The 19,070-nt window shown below is 45.5% G+C and overlaps 3 protein-coding genes across 6 annotated transcripts in view; 2 read left to right on the top strand and 1 right to left on the bottom strand.

Moving 5' to 3' along the window:
• The first annotated feature begins 271 nt into the window (after positions 1 to 271).
• Positions 272 to 5,025, top strand: mbd3a (methyl-CpG binding domain protein 3a). 2 transcript variants are annotated; one of them, XM_028976830.1, is made up of 7 exons: positions 272 to 502; positions 1,074 to 1,233; positions 1,739 to 1,876; positions 1,958 to 2,048; positions 2,197 to 2,374; positions 3,353 to 3,508; positions 3,715 to 5,025. In XM_028976830.1, the coding sequence occupies exons 1-6, from the start codon at positions 393 to 395 to the stop codon at positions 3,501 to 3,503; spliced, it is 828 nt and encodes a 275-aa protein (XP_028832663.1). In that variant the 5' UTR covers positions 272 to 392; the 3' UTR covers positions 3,504 to 3,508; positions 3,715 to 5,025. The 2 variants fall into 2 exon arrangements, with proteins under 2 accessions (XP_028832663.1, XP_028832665.1); XM_028976832.1 differs by having other exon boundaries at positions 272 to 406; positions 3,715 to 5,021.
• A 1,074-nt stretch (positions 5,026 to 6,099) lies between these two features.
• Positions 6,100 to 10,283, top strand: LOC114789023 (RNA-binding protein MEX3B). Of its 2 annotated transcripts, XM_028978066.1 has the most exons (3): positions 6,100 to 6,545; positions 6,981 to 7,493; positions 8,715 to 10,144. In XM_028978066.1, the coding sequence occupies exons 2-3, from the start codon at positions 7,010 to 7,012 to the stop codon at positions 10,142 to 10,144; spliced, it is 1,914 nt and encodes a 637-aa protein (XP_028833899.1). In that variant the 5' UTR covers positions 6,100 to 6,545; positions 6,981 to 7,009. The 2 variants fall into 2 exon arrangements, with proteins under 2 accessions (XP_028833899.1, XP_028833900.1); XM_028978067.1 differs by lacking the exon at positions 6,100 to 6,545 and having other exon boundaries at positions 7,010 to 7,493; positions 8,715 to 10,283.
• Positions 10,284 to 16,259: 5,976 nt separating this feature from the next.
• LOC114788245 (protein unc-13 homolog A) overlaps positions 16,260 to 19,070 on the bottom strand; it is a 35,894-nt gene continuing 33,083 nt past the window's right edge. The window contains exon 43 of one of the 2 annotated variants that reach the window (XM_028976616.1): positions 16,260 to 18,723. In XM_028976616.1, coding sequence (XP_028832449.1) covers positions 18,432 to 18,723 — 292 coding nt within the window. In that variant the 3' untranslated portion in view covers positions 16,260 to 18,431. The remainder of the gene's footprint in view (positions 18,724 to 19,070) is intronic. The other variant, XM_028976617.1, reaches the window with a different exon arrangement.

The following is a 19,070-nucleotide window of genomic DNA, read 5'->3' as shown; positions in this document are numbered from 1 at the left end:
TTTTTTACTTTTATGTTTATTACTTTAGCTATGCACAGCCAAAACAGGGCGACTCATGATGCATTCTAAACTTCAGTCTAAACTGAACTGGAAACTAATTTCTTTTTTAAAAACCCTCGCCCTCGGTGGACAATGATTCAGGGGAGCGTAGATTGACTCGTTCATTCCCTCCCTGACCGCTCAACTCAACCGAGAAACGAACGAGTCACACGGGGAAGGTGACTCGGCTCAGCCCGTTTCTTTTAAAGATTCATTCTTTTGAACGAGTCGTCCGCGAACGACACAACACTGGCGGCAGCGTCGGCGGCGGGCTGTGAACCGAAGCGGCGGCGGCTCCTGTCTCTCTTTATCTCGCTTTCGCTCACCTCGGCCGACCACACATCCGGAGAAGGATGGAGAGGAAAAGGTGGGAGTGCTCGGCTCTCCCGAATGGTTGGAAAAGGAAAGAAGTGACCAGAAAGTCGGGGTTGTCCGCGGGGAAAAGCGATGTCTATTATTTTAGGTACTGATGGCCGCTGAAGCAGGGAGAGAGGGGGGCATTATTTAGCATGCCTTGTTTCTGACAAGCTGGTGAAAATGCTTCCGCGCCTTTTTCTACACGCACGTGTGTGATGTTACTCCAAATGCCGGACTGTCAACTTTTAATCCTTTCCCGCTTTAGTAAAACTTTTAATATTGTGAGTTGCCGACTTTTTTTGTCATGCAACTAGCATAGCTAACTAGCTAAGTTGAGTCACCTGGACGAGGGAGGTGTCAAGTTAGCCATATAGCTAACTTCGCTGCCCAGCCTTCACTGTAAATGGACGCTGGAGTAACTATTTTAAATTAATTCCGGCGGAATTACATTTTGCCGATGGAACACACGATAAAAAGTATTTTCGTGCTAACTAGCTTCGTGTTTTCCAGTTTTTCTTAAGTAATGCGTCCGCAAATTTGTAGTTTTAATGTGTCTTTGTGTAAATGGTGAATTAAGGCGTCAACTTTGGGAGTTTTTATATTGACTTAAATGTTCGCTAACCAGGCGTGACAGGTGTCCGAGTTTAATGTCGGCTGCGTTTGCGCTCCCCTCCCAGCCCGACTGGGAAGAAGTTCCGCAGCAAGCCGCAGCTGGCGCGGTACCTGGCCAATTCCATGGACCTGAGCGCCTTCGACTTCCGCACGGGCAAAATGCTCATGAGCAAGCTGAACAAGAACCGGCAGCGCCTCAGACACGATCACAACGGCCAGAACAGGGTAAGGGGTTTCAGGTGATGACCCGTCACCCGTGGGGAGCAGTGTGTGGGGACGGTGCTTTACTCAGTGGCACCTGCTAGGCCACAGGTGCCGCAGTAATGAACGCTAGACTCGTTCCAAGGTCCTTTGGGTGCCCCTAGTCAAAGGGGACCTGGAGGACCCTGCATTGAGCCAAACCATGTTTGAGTTACTTGACATCTTCTGCAGTAAAATGTGTGTGAGGGCAAATCAACATTTCTTAGATTGATGTGGGCACATTTGGTAGTCTCCTGTTTTGTAGAACTAGCAATCTTTGCTGGTAGGTACGTTCCACTCGCATATTTTGAAAATTAAAATGAATGAGGTTTTACTGTAGGTACATGATCACCTATTGTGACACAGTATTTTGTATATATAATTTAATCCAATTAAAATTGTGGCATTACCTGCCCGTGTTGGCACATGCGCCAGGTCTATTCTTTTGATATGTGTTTTTTTTTTTTTTTTTTTTTTTTTTGTGAGACAGGGTAAACCTGATTTGAACACTTCGCTACCAGTCCGACAGACAGCCTCCATCTTCAAACAGCCGGTGACTAAGGTGACCAATCACCCCAGTAACAAGGTCAAGTCAGACCCCCAGAAAGCTGTTGAACAACCCAGACAGGTAATTAATTAAAAATCATAATTAAAATGTGTATTGCTTCCTAATGCTTCATTGTGCCACCATAATGTCCTAATGTTTTAGCTGTTCTGGGAAAAGAAGCTAAGTGGTTTGAATGCCTACGATATTGCGGAGGAACTGGTGAAAACCATGGACCTACCTAAAGGCCTACAGGGTAAGCAAAAAGCCACATCTCTTTCCATAGGTTTTTCCAAACCAGCAGTTGAAGGAGACAATGTGTATAATATTAAAATGCTTTTGTGTCTTTCATTCAACCCCTCTACAAATCAATTATTAGACTTATTTCTAATTTACTCCTTAAGGGGTGGGACCAGGTTACACGGATAAGACTCTCCTCTCTGCAATTGCCAGCGCACTCCACACCAGCACGGCTCCCATCACAGGTCAGCTCTCAGCAGCTGTGGAGAAAAACCCTGGTGTCTGGCTTAACACCACCCAGCCTCTCTGCAAAGCCTTCATGGTCACAGATGAAGATATAAGGTACCCACAGTTTTTGGTAGAGCTGGGAATTTTTTTTTTTTTTTTTTTTTTTTAATGTCTTTCATATTTAAACAATTAATAAAGGAATCCACGTAGCTGATGAAATGGCATCAAAAAATCGCCCAATCATGAGTACCAATCTGATACTGGAGTTTAATGGATAAAACCGTTCTTGTGTATTGTAATTTGAGATTACTTGATGTTTGCACACAGTTTAAACTACTTAGCTCCCTCAGTTCTATATTAGAAGTTGCTTAGCAAAACATGCAATTGCATCTGTGCACGGTGTACACATAATGGAGAACGCACACATTTAAAGATTTACAATTTAAAAGAATAACTCAATTTTATAGGTTGGTACAGTGTTACTGATTTAATTGACAGATAGTCTTTCAGGTGAGAACTGTGGATTTAGGCATGGATTAGGGGTGCAACAGTACTTGCAGTTCATTTTGAAATTGGTCTGGAAATGTCCATTGTCCAAATGCTACTGTTAAACTGTCCAATTACTGTTGTGCCTGCACCCACTCGCCTCCTCTCACACTGTTGTAACTGGAACTGAGCTAGAACTGCAACTTGCACACAGATGCTGCAAAAAAAAAAAAAAAAGGTTGAGCGAATACTAGCGGAGGAGCTGAGAGACAAAAGTTTGAAGAAGCACAGTCGAGCAACTCAAAGGTAACCTGTAACAGTTCAGGTTTAGGGGAACATGGATAGAAAGAACCCTGGAGAACAACACTCAGGCAGATGGGTGATTAATTAAAAACTCATTTAAAAAAAAAATCCATCATACTCGCCACGGTGCTTATGGTCACTGTTCTGTTCAAAAGTGAATGTAAAGTACATGCCTAGTCCCAGTGTGGCATGTAACTCGGCTAAAGTGAATCACACATAACACGAACCAAAACCTAAAAACCGAGGCACAGACCATAACGTGGAATACCTGTACCCCTTGCGACGTGGTTCTCTCTCCTTCAGGAAGCAGGAGGACTTGGTGTACAGTGTTAGGAAGAGGCTGGAAGAAGCACTGATTGCTGACATGCTTGCTCATATAGAAGAGGCCGCTATTGATGTTACCTCGCTCAAGGATGAAGACAATGATGATGATGATGACATGGAGACTGTATAGCCCAGGTAAGGGACAGCCCTGGTTTTTCAAGCTGTCTGCGGTCGTCCAACGAATTCTGTAAAAAGTAAAATACTAGTAAAGTGACGCTTGGCACTGATTTAGATTATGTTTGTTTAGACTGTGATTATCTCTAATCATTAATAGTGAATTGTGTCATGCTTTTGTGGCATACTGTGATGATGGTACAGTTTTTCCTCTCTGACACATACAGGGTCTTTTGTGCTAAGAGGATTGCAGCGTTGATACCTCACAAGACCGTGATGAGGATCAGCTCTGATTTTGAGAGAAAAGAATTTTGTTTTTTTATTAAACACATTTTAATTTTAGGTGAAAATCTGTTTGCACGATACGAAGAACACAATTTAATTTTGATTATGAGAAAAAGAAAGAGGAAAAAAAAGTGGTTGTTTGGACTGGACTTGCTGGTTTCTCAACCTGTAGGCTGGTGCCTAGGTGACAGAACCAGACGCCAGCTGGGGGTCTCACTGCAGGGTCTCCTAAGGCCAAATGTGTAACAAGATATTTCATAGTTTAAAATCAACGGGGTGATATTGATTTAGACCACATATGCTCACAGAGAGGCAGTTTATAAAAGTTTCAAGACCTGGCATACAAACCTCTAGTTGGTTCTGTGACCAAAATCAAAACACAAACTGGAACTTGGTTCAAATTGCCGCCCATCCCTGGGATAGATGGTGATTCCTATTGTCTTCTTGAAAGTGGCAAAACTTTTACCTTCAGTTATTTTTCCTTTTGTTTGAGTAGAGCCAATGCTGTTGCATCAGGTTTGGGACATTTTGTCATGTCATCTAAAATGCTCTTTAACTTAAACATTCTTTGGTCAGTTCCATAAGAATTGAATTACTTTTAAGAGTGCAATCAGCGAGTGCTGCTGCACATACCATTTTGAATTTCCCTCAGTCAATACACATATTGATAAGTCTTACACAAACTGTTTTTGATAAGTTGAGATGTGCTCTCTTGGCATGCTGATATTTCTGCAGCAATTATTCATAGGCAAATTATATTTTTATATTGGGTTTTTTGGCATTTAATGTATAATTGCAATTAAACCTTTCATTCCAGGTGTGTGATTAACTGACACTATTAACCCCATTTTGTACTGAAAAAAAAATCAGGTCCTGGCTATCCCACTGCACAGATCTATATATTTATTTTTTGTTTCTTCCCCTCGTCTCCAGTCCGTAGCCAAAGGGAGATTTTGATTACTAGGAGTTGGCCATTCAGTGTCCCTTCTACTCCAGCTGTTTGCTGTAGCTCTTCTGTGCTACAATCAATAATTATTGGTGCTGTTTTCATATGTATTTTTTAAGTCATTATGTTTTGAGGTTAGATAACTTTTTACAATGTTGGAATTAAATAAAGTATCATCTTGAACCGTGGATCAATTTAAGAAAAAAAAAAACACTGTTCATACTCAAACTTGTATTGTTTTTTTTTTATATTTGAGTCATGTATCTGTTTCATTAATTTCACATCTGTGATTTTTATACACTTAACTGAGCTACATATACATCACTTTCTTTGTGTGTGTTTTTTTTTTTTTTTTTTTACGATTTAGACCATTTGTTGTGTTTTACAGTTCTTTTTAATTTCCTCTGCAAGTTTACATACCACAAATCTATAAGCAAGGATGTGTGGGGACTGCTGTTGATGCTTCTATATCGCCTCTTAAAAGAGGTTTGTCTCTGCTCTTTGACTGCTAGACCTAAACCTTTTCAACACGTTTGTAAGCAGCTGCTTTATCCCTTTTGTACAAGAAGAAATAAATTGAATCTTCTATTAAAATATGACTGAGTGAATTTATTTGATCTAGACTGCTTTTTATGAAATGCCTGTGAGTTACACCCATCAGTCTAGGCGCTTTCAGAGTCATGCCACGACAAATTGATTATGAATTAATACACATTTCAATGGAAATCAATATTCAATTGTGAAGGAATGCAATCTAGCCCCAGTGCACATGCATTCAGTAATTACAGGCCGGGTCTTGCTCAGGCTACACTGGCGTACAGCACCTTTAATGCACCCCATCGTATTTTCACCATCCGTCCAGTGGAAGACGCTCGAAGAACATCTAGCCCTTTAAATGAGCAGCAGGCGCGTCGGAGACCGCGCACCACCACCCTAACCCCCAGATTAGTGATGGGGGTGGGGGTTCGGCCGATCTTCTTTGTCGGCGGCTGCCGAGACTCTTGAGAGCGACGCGCATACGCCGGGAAGGGGGAGTAGGGAGGCGACAAAAGGAGACGCGGCGCGCCGCGCCACGGCCACGTGCGGCGAATACTCGTTTTCGGGACATCTTTGTGTCCCTGTCAGCGGTGCCACCCCAGACAGCCGCGTCTGCGCATGCCCGATGAAACGCCCCGCTCCGTGCATCGTTGCAGACCCCACGCCTGTGTTGTTATTATATATATATATATATTTTTTTTTTTTTTTTTAAAGTCACCTGACTACAGCGCAAACCGCTCTCTCCATATATACTGCATGTTATATATGTGTTTTGCCAGATTTCGTGGACGCGCCTCTGCGCGTCCCCGCTGGCCGCCCGCGCCTCGTGGCCTTTGAACCCATTGTTGTGTCGCGGGTGACGTCAGCGCCGCGTGCGCGAGGCGGGCAGAGCGGCGTGCGCCTGGCGAGACAAAGGCGGCGGAGCGCGGCGCCGGAGTCCGTTCGGGGCTCCTCCACACTCACTTTCTCTCCGTTCCGGGACCGCACCTGCGCGGAGATGTGAGGACCGGACCCGCGCGTACCGACACGCACGAGGAAATAGAATAAAGTAACAAGAAAAAAACAACAAAAAAAACAACAACAACCACCACGTCGGCGCGGGGCTGGACGCCGTCCCCCCTCCGACGCTCGTCTGCTGTTTCTGGAGAGAATCCTCCTCATCCTCCGACGCCCCCAAATTAGCGCGCCGCCGCTAGCGCTAGCCAGCCGGCTGCCAGCGTCCCCCCGAAAACTCCGGCCGGAGCGGGACCGGGAGCGCGGAGGGGGTGAGACGGACGGCGGGGGTGTTCGGTGAGTTCGGCGCGGCGTCGGGCGGAGGAGGAGAAGCCCCAACTTGTCCGGGCTGCGCGGCGACTAGCGGGGGCTAACTGTTACCCACAAACAAAGGCGGCGGCGGCGGCAACGTGACAATGCGAGCGGCTAGCCGGCTAGCGGCGCGTTCCTCGGCTCCTCCGGGCGGCTCGACGTTCGCCGCCGCCTCGGGAGTTTATTCGGCGGGACGTTTTTAGCGTGAGAATGAGTGGTGGAGGTGGTGGTGGTTATTTTTTCCCGGGGCGTGTTGTGCTGGTAGTGGCGGTGGAAAGAAAGGAAGCAGACAAAGCAGAAGAGAGGAGGGCGTGAAAAAGTGAAGGAGCCTGGGGGGAACCGCGAGTGTTTAGGGGGGGGTGGTTGCGTGGAAGTTCTGTTTGGACCGGCGGGCCAATAACTTGTTCTTGTTTGTAACAGCTCGTTTGGACGCTCGGAGCCGGTATACGATGCCGAGCCCTCTGTTCCACCCCGACATCATGGACCACGACATGGTTGTGAGCAGCGCCCAGAGCGGAGCCACTCTGACCCGGGACAGCGACCCGGAGTCCCGGGACGAGGACCGCCAGGACGCGCTGCGCTTCGCCCTGGACCGGCTGTCACTCATGGCCCTGGAGAAGGTCGAGCGCGGAGGGGGACTCGAGTCCTTGGACGGGACGGTCGGCCCGGTGGCCGAGACGTGCAACGGCGGCGGCGGCTACGTCGACCTGCAGATGCTGGAGCATCCCGGCGGCTCCCACGAGTCGCCCGCGTCCTGCTCGCCGTCGCCGGAGTACTACGGGCCGTCCGGCTACCACATGGCCGGCCAGCATCCCCACTCCATGCTCGGCGAACAAAGCGCGGCGCTGTGCAGCAGGAAGAGGAGCGTGAACATGACCGAGTGCGTGCCGGTGCCCAGCTCCGAGCACGTCGCGGAGATCGTCGGCAGACAAGGTGCGTCTTCATTTCACGCCTTTTCCCCCAAAAACCGCGACCTCTCCGCGTTCCGCCCCTTTGTTTTGGAGGCGGCGGACGTGCTCCCAGCCGGCCCTCCTTTGTTTGGTGGTCGTGAAGTTTGGCGTCGTGGCCGCTGTCGTTTCCTTCTAACGTTTTCGCGAGGAAGGGGTCGTCGTTACAGCCGGGGGACCGGGACCCGCAGTCGCCGGTCCGGGAGCCGGGCTTCTGCGTCGTGGTTTAACGGGAGGGGGAGGAGGAGGGGGTCAGACAAAGCGGCAGATTGTCGGGAGTCTGGACATGTCTAGCAGCCCCCGTCCCGAACAAAAGAACCACGTCGACCGCGTGGCAGACGCGCCGAGCACTCCCCCCCCCAGATCACCTACACCGGACTCGGTGCGATACGCATTTATACACGTTTCGCCCGGCGACTCCGATTTATTTCGCAGTTACTCGAACGGGCCGAGGTCGCGTTATTCCGGGCCGGACGGCGCGTACCGCAGCCGCACAGGCCGCCCGCCCGTCCCCGGTCCTCGGCCGCGGCGCGCCCCGACCCTCGCCGTCCGCGTCTCGGCGAGGTCCGGCGCCTTGGCGCGCCCTGCGCCGCTCCGCCGCGCTCCTCGCATTGTTCTCTTTGTTTGAAAGTGCCATGCTTTCTGCCTCCGAGCATGACATCACGCGCGGCTCTTCCCATTGGCTGCGCGCCGCCCGGCGTCCATTTTTAAAGGAGCAGCGCGGCGCCGCGGCCGCGTGTCCGGGAGCGCGTCCGTCCCGATGCGGACGCGCGGAGACGAGCCTCCCGGCGGAGTCGCTTCGTTTACACTCATTATTTTTTTTTTTTTTTATTGTTAAATTACGTAAATCTCCGCGATACTCTTGCGCGTTTTTCTCCTTCCTTTGTCTGCGCTTCACCTGCAGGGTTATGTAACTCGCGTCCCCCGTTTAACATGCACACTGCGCCCTCCACACCCGCGGCCTTACTTCTAATATCGGCATGACGTCGTACGCTGATCATTCTGGGCACAATTTAATTCACCCCGGAATATGGAAATTGGAATGCATACGAATTAATAATAAAATGTGCTTTTTTTTGTTTACTAGTACGCTCCAATCAGTCGTTCTTGTCAACTATACAGTCAACTATACAGTCAACTATACAGTAAAAAATAATTGCTCATTCTGTTTTCTCTTGTTTCCCCCTCTCCCGTTTTTTTTATGTAGGGTGTAAGATTAAGGCGTTACGTGCTAAAACCAACACGTACATAAAGACCCCTGTGCGGGGTGAAGAGCCTGTGTTCATTGTGACCGGCCGCAGGGAAGATGTAGAAATGGCCAAGAGGGAGATCATCTCGGCCGCAGACCACTTCTCCATGATCCGTGCCTCCCGTTGCAAGGCCGGAGGAGGGTCAGGCCCCGGCACTAGCGGCTCCCTGCCGGGTCCCCCTCACTTGCCTGGCCAGACGACCATCCAGGTGAGGGTGCCGTACCGCGTTGTGGGCCTGGTGGTGGGACCCAAGGGGGCCACCATCAAACGCATCCAGCAGCAGACACACACCTACATAGTCACGCCCAGCCGCGAGAAGGATCCGGTGTTCGAGGTAACCGGTATGCCCGAAAACGTGGACCGGGCACGAGAAGAAATTGAGACGCACATCACGTTGCGCACCGGTACCTTTGTGGACCTGCAGGGCGACAACGACTTCCACAGCAACGGCACTGACGTCAGCCTCGAAGGCCTGAGCTCGTTGGCGGGTCTTGGGGGCACTCTGTGGTCCAGAGGCAACCATGGCACTGGCCCTCCACCGCCCCCTCCTCCGCCTCCCCCGCCGTTGCCCCTCTCCATGCACTCCTCGTCTTCACGCAAGATGGTCACGGGCTCCACCAACACCTTCCACAATGGCAGCCTGGGCCTGGAATCTTACTCGACTCCACGGCGGTCAGCGGAGAGCGCAAGCCCCACCAGTCCCTTCGGCGCGGCTGGTGTTGGAGTTGGAAATAGTTTCACGTTCGGCAGTGACGGCGCTGTACCCTCGGAGGACTTGGGCTTTGAATTCACTGGCGCCAACATCTGGGCTCCCTTTGTCAATGGGAACAAACAGGCAGCGCCTCCGTCCACACAGCCCCAGCCCCTGCGCCGCAACAGCAGTGGCCTGAGTGGAGGTGCAATCACCCCTCGGCTCTCCCCCACCCTGCCGAACGGCGAGGCTGCGGTTCTGGAGCACCCGTTGGCTCGACGTGTGCAGAGCGACCCTCTCAGCACCCTGTCCTGGCTGCAGTCCGGCGGCGCCTCCTTCTCGGCTGGCAGCAGCAGCAGCGGTGGCAGCACCACCGGATACTCCTCCTGCTCCGCCTCCTCGCTCCCCGGCGGGTCGCCCACCGACTCCGAGGGCGGCGGCAGCGGCATGGGCATCGCCGGGGGCGTGCTGGGCCGTCTCAAGGCGGCGGCCACGGGCGCGGCGGCCATCGGGGTGCCCGGAGGCGGCAGCCGGGACTGCTGCGTCTGCTTCGAGAGCGAGGTGACTGCCGCCCTGGTGCCCTGCGGCCACAACCTCTTCTGCATGGACTGCGCAGGGCAGATCTGTCAGTCACAGGAGCCCGAGTGCCCCAAGTGCCACACACCAGCCACGCAGTGCATCCGCATCTTCTCCTAATGTCACGTCAGGGAAAGCCATTTAGAAGGGAGGGAGGACACGACGTAAACAAGGAGTGACAATGACTACCAAATGAAGACACTATGCTGATGCTAATTAATAATAATAATAATAACGATAAAGGTAGTGGTAATGGTCATCATTTTTGGCTGGTGTGATTCTTCGCTGACTGCAGAAGCAGCACGAAACTACTTTTTTAAAATATTTTTTTCATTTTAATTTCCTTTTGTGGAACTTGGGAAAGAAACCAGTGTCTTATCTTTTTTTTTTTTTTTTTTTTTTTTTTTTGTCTTGCATTACTGCTGCCATTTCTCTCTCTTCTACTTCTGTCCACCAGTCTGTCTTCTGTGTGTCTGTCTTGTTCTCATTCGGGCTTCAGATTTCAGCGGTCTCTCTTTCGCTTCTCTTTTTCTATAGACAAATATTTTTTCAACTTAAGCTGCATAGGTATGCACTTTTTTCTGACGCATTATTTTTCCAGTTTAAAAGTCTTTTTTGCAGGATGTGGACTTCATCCTACCCTGTGCGTGTGCTTTTTATTGTTTTATTTTTTGACATTGCTGCCCAGTAGCAGCACTAAGATGTGGTATGATATTGTCAATTAATGTATAAGTATAGAACAACGACGACTCTTAAACGTGCAGGTCACCTGCCAGACCAAATGGTTACAGAACTCTATATTCATTTTTATATTATTATTATTATTGATTAAGAATGAAACACTTAATATTTATACATTGCAGAGCTGTTATGCTAGGCAGTGGTTAATATTTGAACATAGGATAAGGTAGGCTAGAACATGCTGCATAAGAATTTTCACTACAGCGCTAAAGGTGTGTGCATGGCCTATACCTCTGTTTTTGTTATTAATTAGTTTTTGTTTCACAACTCGCACATATTTTTTTTTATTTTTTTTTTACCAATCTATACTCCAGTTCAGCAAATGGACTGAGTTGAATATTTGACTCCATTGATCTTTAGTAAGCGTGTTATCTGTTTACTGCAAACAATGTTTCTGGTGTGGTCTTGACACACTTCTAGACCTCTAGCATTTTGATGAAATACAGCATCAAATACCACTCCCCCGCGCCCTCCTTCCACTGCTTACTGTTACAAGTCCTACAGGTTCTTAAAAGAACCAGGATTGGGGTTCTGCAGGGAGCGGTTGTTGGACTGACTAGTAGGCTAACTGTGTTATTTGGAAAGAGATGTTTCACATTGATGTGGTTAAGTTTACTACATTCTCCTGATGGGATTGTAAGCTCCTGTTTGACTCTTTGGTCTTCCACCCCCAGTGAAGCTCTTCAGCTGATCGCGTTGTATCTATAAGGTAAATTTGCCTGTAATTTTTTCTCCTGTTCTAGATTTTTGGTGTCTAAATCAATTTACTGGCTCATTTTGTTCTGTAGACTTCTCAGTTGTTTGCTGTGGTTTAGTGACGTCGTCATTATTATTCATTTTTCTTTTCTCAACTGTGCTTAGCCCTTTTGTAGTTGGTTCATAAGAAAAATCTTGATAAGCCATCAATTGCACATGAACGAACTACACTTTCCAAAAACTGAACACAAAAGGGCTTCCCAGGTCTATTCTACATTTCAGGTGTGACCTCATACACAACAATAGCAGAACACAAAACCAACACAACCTATATGGCAGCTAGATCACTTAGGGCTTCCAGGTGCTTTAAGGGACGAGTGGAAAAAGCAGTCGTCTTATTGGTCCATGTTCAGCACCCCTGCTTCTTTTTTCACAGACCCACTCGACCAAACGCAGCACAGGGCTCTGGGCGCCTAACTCGAGGCTGAAGTGCAGATGAATTGAATCCGTTCTCTGGCTTTGTTTGTCTGCAGAAAAGCTTTTGACGGTTTTTAGTGTACGAAGATGCTCTGTTGCCCGGAATTTTCACCCAGTGCCCATTCTACCGCTCCTGCATACGTTCCTTTTGCACATCAGTGGAGTGGCGGGGGAATGAGCCTGGCTGTGGTGGTGGCTCTTTGGTGGCTCCTGCTTATGTTCTGTGGTCTAACTGTGCCAAGGTGCTGAATTCGAACAATCTCCCCGTTAGCTCTGAAGAGTGCTGAATGCAGGGGTGTGGTGGATTTACAGGGAGCTCGCAAGTCCCTGATAACCGGAAAGCTGAATGGTCTTAAGTGCACGGGCATGTTTGTGGAAGTGTGGCAGTTGGAACGGTCGCTGGTACTTTTTTTGGTTGAGTTTGTGTTGTGACGCTGTTACCGCAGCAGAACACCTCCGTCTAATGGACACACCCCTTGTTCGGTTTAAAAAAAGGAAAAATAAAAAAGCCCCCGAGGTTTGGAAACAGGGTTCTCAAAGAAGCTAAGGTGCACAGATGTATTCTGGGATGGGGCTGCCCTGTCCTGTCTAGTTTTTTGTATTTTAAAGTTCCGCGCAGCATCCCCTTAAATTGCTTTAATTGTTTTTTTGTATGCCGAACCAAAAGTCATTTCAATAAGAAGCATTAAGGCCTGGCTGTTGTGCAGATATCCTGGACACAATCACGCAGACGGTTTTGTTTTCAAAAGTTAGAGAACTGATGAAGATGACTGTGTAGTTTTTAAAAACGACTCATTATTTGTAATTTAACTCTCTGCATGTCTTGAAGACAACAGGCATTAGCTGATAATTTTTCTAAAAAAAGAAAAACAAAAAATTGTACACATTTTTATTTTTTACAATTTATTTGCTTACTTAAATATCCCCGACTATAATGTGACCATTTTATTCCTTCAAATTAGTCTTTATTTTCAATGTTTGTTTTCCTGTGTACATCAGTTTATAACAAAATAATTAAAAATTATTGAAGAATTTTAAATTGAAATATATTTTATTTGAAAGTTTATGGACCTTTTAACCGTGAGCCAGAACAATTGTATACAAGATATGACATGAGCTGACTTGACGGTTATAAGAAATGTATCAAGAGTTTTATTTTTATGCTTCTTTAATAAAATCTTTGTTTTTATCATTATTTTTAACTGTAAAACAATAATCTGTGTCTTCAGTTCCATTGCCTCTGTCACCGGTGAGTCCCGGTGGTGTGTGTGTGTGTGGGTGGGTGAGAGGATGAGGAATTTGTGGTTGTCCGTGTTCCTGTCTGCCATCCTGTAAGGTTCCTCCCAGCTGAAGGTGCTCTTAGACCGAAGTGTTGCAGAATTCAACGTTCATGCTGCAGTGACCAGTTCTCTCTCTTATGCACAGTGTATGCGGTGGTGAAACTGGCGGTTTCAGCTCTACACTTTACTGTGTTCATCCCTGAACTGATGCTAAATTTGTTCCCCCAAGGACATGTGCTCTTCAGTCAAGCAGAGGTTGTACACAAGGGATTTTAATTCAGATTCCTTAGGCATTTGAATGTGCTTAAATACATTTTCCTAATTTTTTTTTTATTTTTAGTTTTTTTTTTTTTTTTTTTTTTTTTTTAAATATATGAATGTCTTATGGAAAGTTTGTTTTACTTGACTTTTTTTATTTTAAAATTTCTAGACATGAGAGTATAGTATTATTATCCTTTGGAATATATTTAAATATATATATTTATTATTTTTTGCACATATAATCAAATTCCCTCCAGTAAACTTAGGGGAAATAAGATGTTGACCAAAATATATTACCACTTAGATGACATTATTGATTATGCTGAAGTACAATTTAAGATTAAATCAATTTTACTGTGAAGAGTTCAACATAGTTTAATAATAAAGTTTAAAGCAACAGTGAACAGTTATTCTGCCTTTTTGCAAAAGTCTTATTTTTCATAAATGCATCACAATGGGGTGTGTTCCGATTCTCAAAGTTTGAAAATGAAACATATTTGCAAGCAGCCCTGTGATTTGTCATCCAAGTCTGTAATTTTTGAGGTTTGTTTGGTTTACATTTTATACTCATCTTTATTATAATTTTTTTTTTTTTAGGTTTAAGTAGGCCATTTTGTAGCAAAACCTGGTCAAGACCTTGTCTCATGTCCCTGAAAAGAAACTCCGTTTACATACATTATCCTTCGGTCTCAGGAGTGCTACGACAACCACCAGATGGCACCACCTTTATGACCAATAATCTCGAGCACTGAGGGTGGTCCGTGCATCTGTTGCTTACATTCATCCCTAAAACAGCCAGTGGGCAGCAGTCTTCTGTTCTCGGACCTTTCCAAGGGGGACGCGTCTATTCGTTTTAAAACATGCTCATGGAATTGGTGTTTTTGGGGATATGGGACTGCTGAATTTCCCCCATCCATTGCAGCCCTCACTACATTGATTTTTGTTTAATTTTTAAAAATAGAAATTTTATTTTCTTATCTGCCAAATTCTTCTAGTTTGATTTTTGGCATTACCGAACCACGAGCAGTAATGTTGCTATTTTAAGAATTTGTGGAGTGTAATTTAGTTCAGCTTTCTCTCATGGAATCTTAAGTATTTATGAAATTTCTCTTTAGGGTTAAGTGCGAACATATGTATGTATTTAAATGAAACCTCAGATTCTGTCGCGTATTTGCATTGCTCACTGTAGATTTGACACATTTTGGATATTTTGGGGCCATGTTTATGTATTTTTTATTTTATTTTTTGGGAATAATATGCTATAGTCTCATGTACGTGCATATTTTTGGGATAATACTTTTACATGTAAGGCTACTCTAATATTTTTTAATATTTTCACAGGCCTATTTTCCCCCCCTGATTTCATACATAAGACTGTTGTTTTTATGTACTATTGCATATTTTCTGACAAAATAAAGTGTTTTTGGATATTGGAACATAACTCCTGTTTTTATTTAGTCGCTGTCACCAGTTTTCCAACCACGATCAATCATATTTATAAAGGTCATACCTGCTTTTAATGCCTTGTTTTAAGCAACAATACGCTTGAGATTTAATACTGGCTTGCTGGTTGTAGACTCACAATTATACTGGAACAGACCACTACTCAAGACATACGGAATATTGTATTTTTATTTTTTTTAAATACACCAGTAGATCATCTTTTTGGCCGTTATGCGATCATGTACAGTGATTTTGATCAATTTAATGTGTGGTCTTCTGTAGTCCATCTAATGCAAGGTTGCACGTGTTTGGTATTCAGAGATGGTGATTTGTCATGCCTTTCCGTCAATTCCCCTCTTGGCGGTTCAGGATTTGAACCCACAACCTTCCTATTACGGGACCCGCTAGGCCACCACTGCACCTACTAATGTTTGTTCACGATTTCGGTAGATCAGCAGTTTCTGAAAGACCAGCCCGTCTGCTGCAAACAACCATGCCATCTTGAAAGTCACTTAAACGCCCAGTCACTTCCTCGTTTGGATGCTCAATGCCCAGCAAAACTGAGCTGCTATTCCTACACAAAACAGGATCTTAAAATCTCCATGGACAGTTCCCCAATCTGTCCCTCTGTTACTACACTCTCCTACTTGTCTCACATTGCCAATCTCTCTTGCTTGTGCCAATTCCTTCTATAAAAAAAAAAACGGAAGGATTTGTCTGTTTTTATCAACACAGTCTAAACAGATTCTTGTCCAATCTCCAAACTGCATTACTGTAATTACCTCTAAGCAGACCAGCCAGGGGCCTAGCGGTTAAGGAAGCGGCGCTTTAGTCAGAAGGTTGCCGGTTCGAATCCTGAGCTGCCAAAATGCCACTGAGCAAAGCACCATCCCCACACACTCCTCACTAAGGGTGATGGTTAAAAGCAGAGGACATTTCGTTGTGCCACCGTGTGCTGTGCTGCAGTGTTTCACAATGACAATCACTTCACTTTTAATTCACTTCAATTGCTACAGAACAAGAATTGTTTTATCCCATTTTTGCAACATAGTGCTGACTAGCATGACCTAGTACAGTCAAACATAGTTATCCATCATTTGTTTAAGGGTCTGGGATAAGATGTAGACACCTGAAACTGAAGCAGAAGACCACAAAGTCATAGGTTTAAACCCATTGTGTGCCTGAGCAAGACCATTAAGCCTGAGTTGATGCTGGTTGCTGGTTGCCCACTATCCTTCCATGTAGTAATTATCCAATTGAACCTATTTGCTTTGTTAAATCCAGGTTTGGACTGGTAGAGTATAATGTATGTGCAGTAACTCAAACGGACAGTTTAATTCAGATATCCTTTTAATAGGAAGCAATGTTGCAATATTCCACATCCTCATTTCCAGTAAGAATCATAACAATAACAAAAAAAAGAAATTAGAAATGTCCTCAGTATAAAAAAATGCTCTCATGCGATCCTGTGTCCACACCACATTCAGAGTGATAAAGTCATTTTGTATTCACAAGCTCTAAAAATAAACTTCAAGTTATATATACCTTATTGTTAAATCAAAAAAAGAAAGAAAAAAAAAAAAAACAGAAATCAACAATCAATTGTTGGCAGGTAACATCAAAGAGATGCGTGCCAGTACAGTAAAGTACATTTCCCATCATGCACTTCCATTTATTCACAAGGTGGGCATCAATACAATGTCATGATGACGTTATCAGTGTGCATGCATGCATGCATATGTGTGTAGTCCATGCCCATTTTGTGCTTGAGCGTCTGTGTGTGTGTGTGTGTGTGTGTGTGTGTACATTGGCAGAACTGAGAGCAGTATTTCCATGGTAACGCAATTGAATGTTATGTTGTGTCACTTTTCCTTTCTTATTGACTCATTTATTCAAGTTTTGGAAGTGATAAACACTTGAATGCTTTGCGATCAGAAATGCATAACATTGGTTGTTTAGGATTAAGGATATTGTATCTATGGCAACACCTATGTTTTTTTATGCTGATTTTTATTTCAATAAGCAAAGGTCATTAGCCTAATTCTGAAAACTATTGAAATCTGTACTGATCATGATTAGACATTGGTTTAATATTTGCCGTGCCCTACCAGCCTACACCGACTCATACACACACGAGCATTTAAATACATGATTCAGGTCTATCGACCGCTCACCTTACAAAACTGGATCCTGTTGTTGCCATGGGAACTCGCATGCATCCCTCAGTTTCTGCAGTGCTGCATATTGCTTTCAGACCATTAAACCCAAAAATGATCATTCTGAGGGAAGAACTCACACTACACGCGTCAGATTGGGGACGGGTCAGTTCGTATGAGTAGCTTTGTGTACATTTGAAGGACTGTCCCTGTATTGTTTTAAGCATACAAATACAGGCATGCCAAGTTTTGACCTTTGACCTTAGTACCAATCCTCCCTGAAGCTCTGCCCTGAGTCTGATGTGCTCTCTCACTCTCCCCTGGTCCTTTGTGCTACCCCAGGGAGAGTTTAACTCTTACATCTCTTCAGTTCTCATTTCTGGACCAGCTAGCCGTCTGTGTGAGCAGCTCTTCCCTGAATCAGTCAATGTTTGCTTACATAGGCGGGCAAAGGTAGGCAGTGCATTCGATGTTACTGTACTCAGTCAGTGTCTGCTGGAACATCACCTCTGCTCACCCACAAAAATGGCGTATATATTCCTTTGGACTGACATGTGCACACAAACGTTGTCCTACAAAAATAAACCAACACGAAGACCTTAACGCTGCCTATCTGCCACAATCATGAGCAATGAGATCACAGTGTTGGGAACAGAGGGCATGCAGCGATCACCAACAATGGAGAGACACACAGCAGTATTCTTCAACATGCAGGAAGACCGAGTGCAAATTCTCTCCCTCGGAAAAGACCTTCAGTAACAGAAAAGGAGAGTGGTGGGGGTCGTTCAGTCTTTCTTCATCATTAGCTCCATTCAGCTGACATTACAGATGGGGTTTCAGGTCGAATGAGAAAAATTCATTTATGGCCGTTTTACAGTCTGTTCAAAGGCAGCAAAGCATTTTTGAAATGAGAGCAATGTGCTGGTAACTAAGAATAATTCATAAACAACAAGGCTGAAAACAGTCAGCTAACCAGCGAAAGAAAACCAATCCTCCAAATTCTTCTTATAGCCAACACACAACAATAGAAAACTTCAGTAATTGTGCAGAAGGTGATAACGCATGAATAACGTAAATTAACACAGAATCAAAGTACAGAGTATTGCCATGGCAACTTGATGGCGTGTTGATTTGAAGAGCTAGGCTCCATTATTGTATCTTTGTTTAGATTTGTGTGTGTCTGAGTGTGTATATTGCACATGTTTGCAAGAGTAGTGGCCAGTAGCAACCTGGCAGAGGTACTGGGCAGTCATACCCTTTGACCCTTCTGCCAACCTCTCCTCAGCCCTAAATACGGTCAAGAGGGGTCAGAGGGATCTGATTGGATTCAATCAGACACAAGCGCACGGGCTCCTAGCTCCCTCGACCTTCTTCTGCGGAGCGCTGGTCTGATTTCAGCTTGACAAACTCCTTGGCCACCTCGTCGTTATTGCGCTGGGACAGGATGCGCAGCACCGTTAGGCCCGTCTCGTCCATGTGCACGCGCTTTCCCAGCGACATCCAGCAGGTGGCGCTGCCTCGAGAAGCCATGTCCTTCAGCTGCAGGACGGTCATCCCCACCGTGCGGTCCTCCCTCGCAAAGCAGTAGTCCTTCACACACACCTGCATTTCATAGCCCTCTGGGCCCAGCTCTGTGCCCAGTGTACTACATCAGGAAGAAAGGCAGAGAAGGAAGATTACGGAAACGCTCGAACAGAAATCACACCCGTTTACCAAAAAATATATACTTAATGCTAGGACAAAAGTTTTGGATACCTTGTTTTTTTGGAGCAACAGGCTTTGATGCATTAGAAACACTATTTTACAGTATGCAGTCACTTTACAATCACTTGCAAATGTTCACACATCCTAAAGTAACGCTCAGCTACAAATGTTTTCACTTTTGTTTTAAAGTCTTGTATTATGGTATTTTGAACTGTGTGTTGTCCTGTAAATCACTTAAGTAGTATTGAGTACGGTGTAGATGGGTGAAAAAATATTTGAATACATGAC

This window comes from Denticeps clupeoides, chromosome 4 (genome assembly GCF_900700375.1).
Source record: "Denticeps clupeoides chromosome 4, fDenClu1.1, whole genome shotgun sequence".
Lineage (NCBI taxonomy): Eukaryota > Metazoa > Chordata > Actinopteri > Clupeiformes > Denticipitidae > Denticeps > Denticeps clupeoides.
This window is presented reverse-complemented; position numbering and strand designations above follow the sequence as displayed.

Bases quoted from the DNA above. Each gene is read 5' to 3' on its own strand.
- mbd3a (XM_028976830.1), top strand. From the start codon at position 393: ATGGAGAGGAAAAGGTGGGAGTGCTCGGCTCTCCCGAATGGTTGGAAA. The intron at 1,877-1,957 runs GTAATTAATTAA...CTAATGTTTTAG, and splicing joins CTGTTGAACAACCCAGACAG to CTGTTCTGGGAAAAGAAGCT. The intron at 2,375-3,352 runs GTACCCACAGTT...TCTCTCCTTCAG, and splicing joins GTCACAGATGAAGATATAAG to GAAGCAGGAGGACTTGGTGT.
- LOC114789023 (XM_028978067.1), top strand. From the start codon at position 7,010: ATGCCGAGCCCTCTGTTCCACCCCGACATCATGGACCACGACATGGTT. The intron at 7,494-8,714 runs GTGCGTCTTCAT...TTTTTTATGTAG, and splicing joins GGAGATCGTCGGCAGACAAG to GGTGTAAGATTAAGGCGTTA.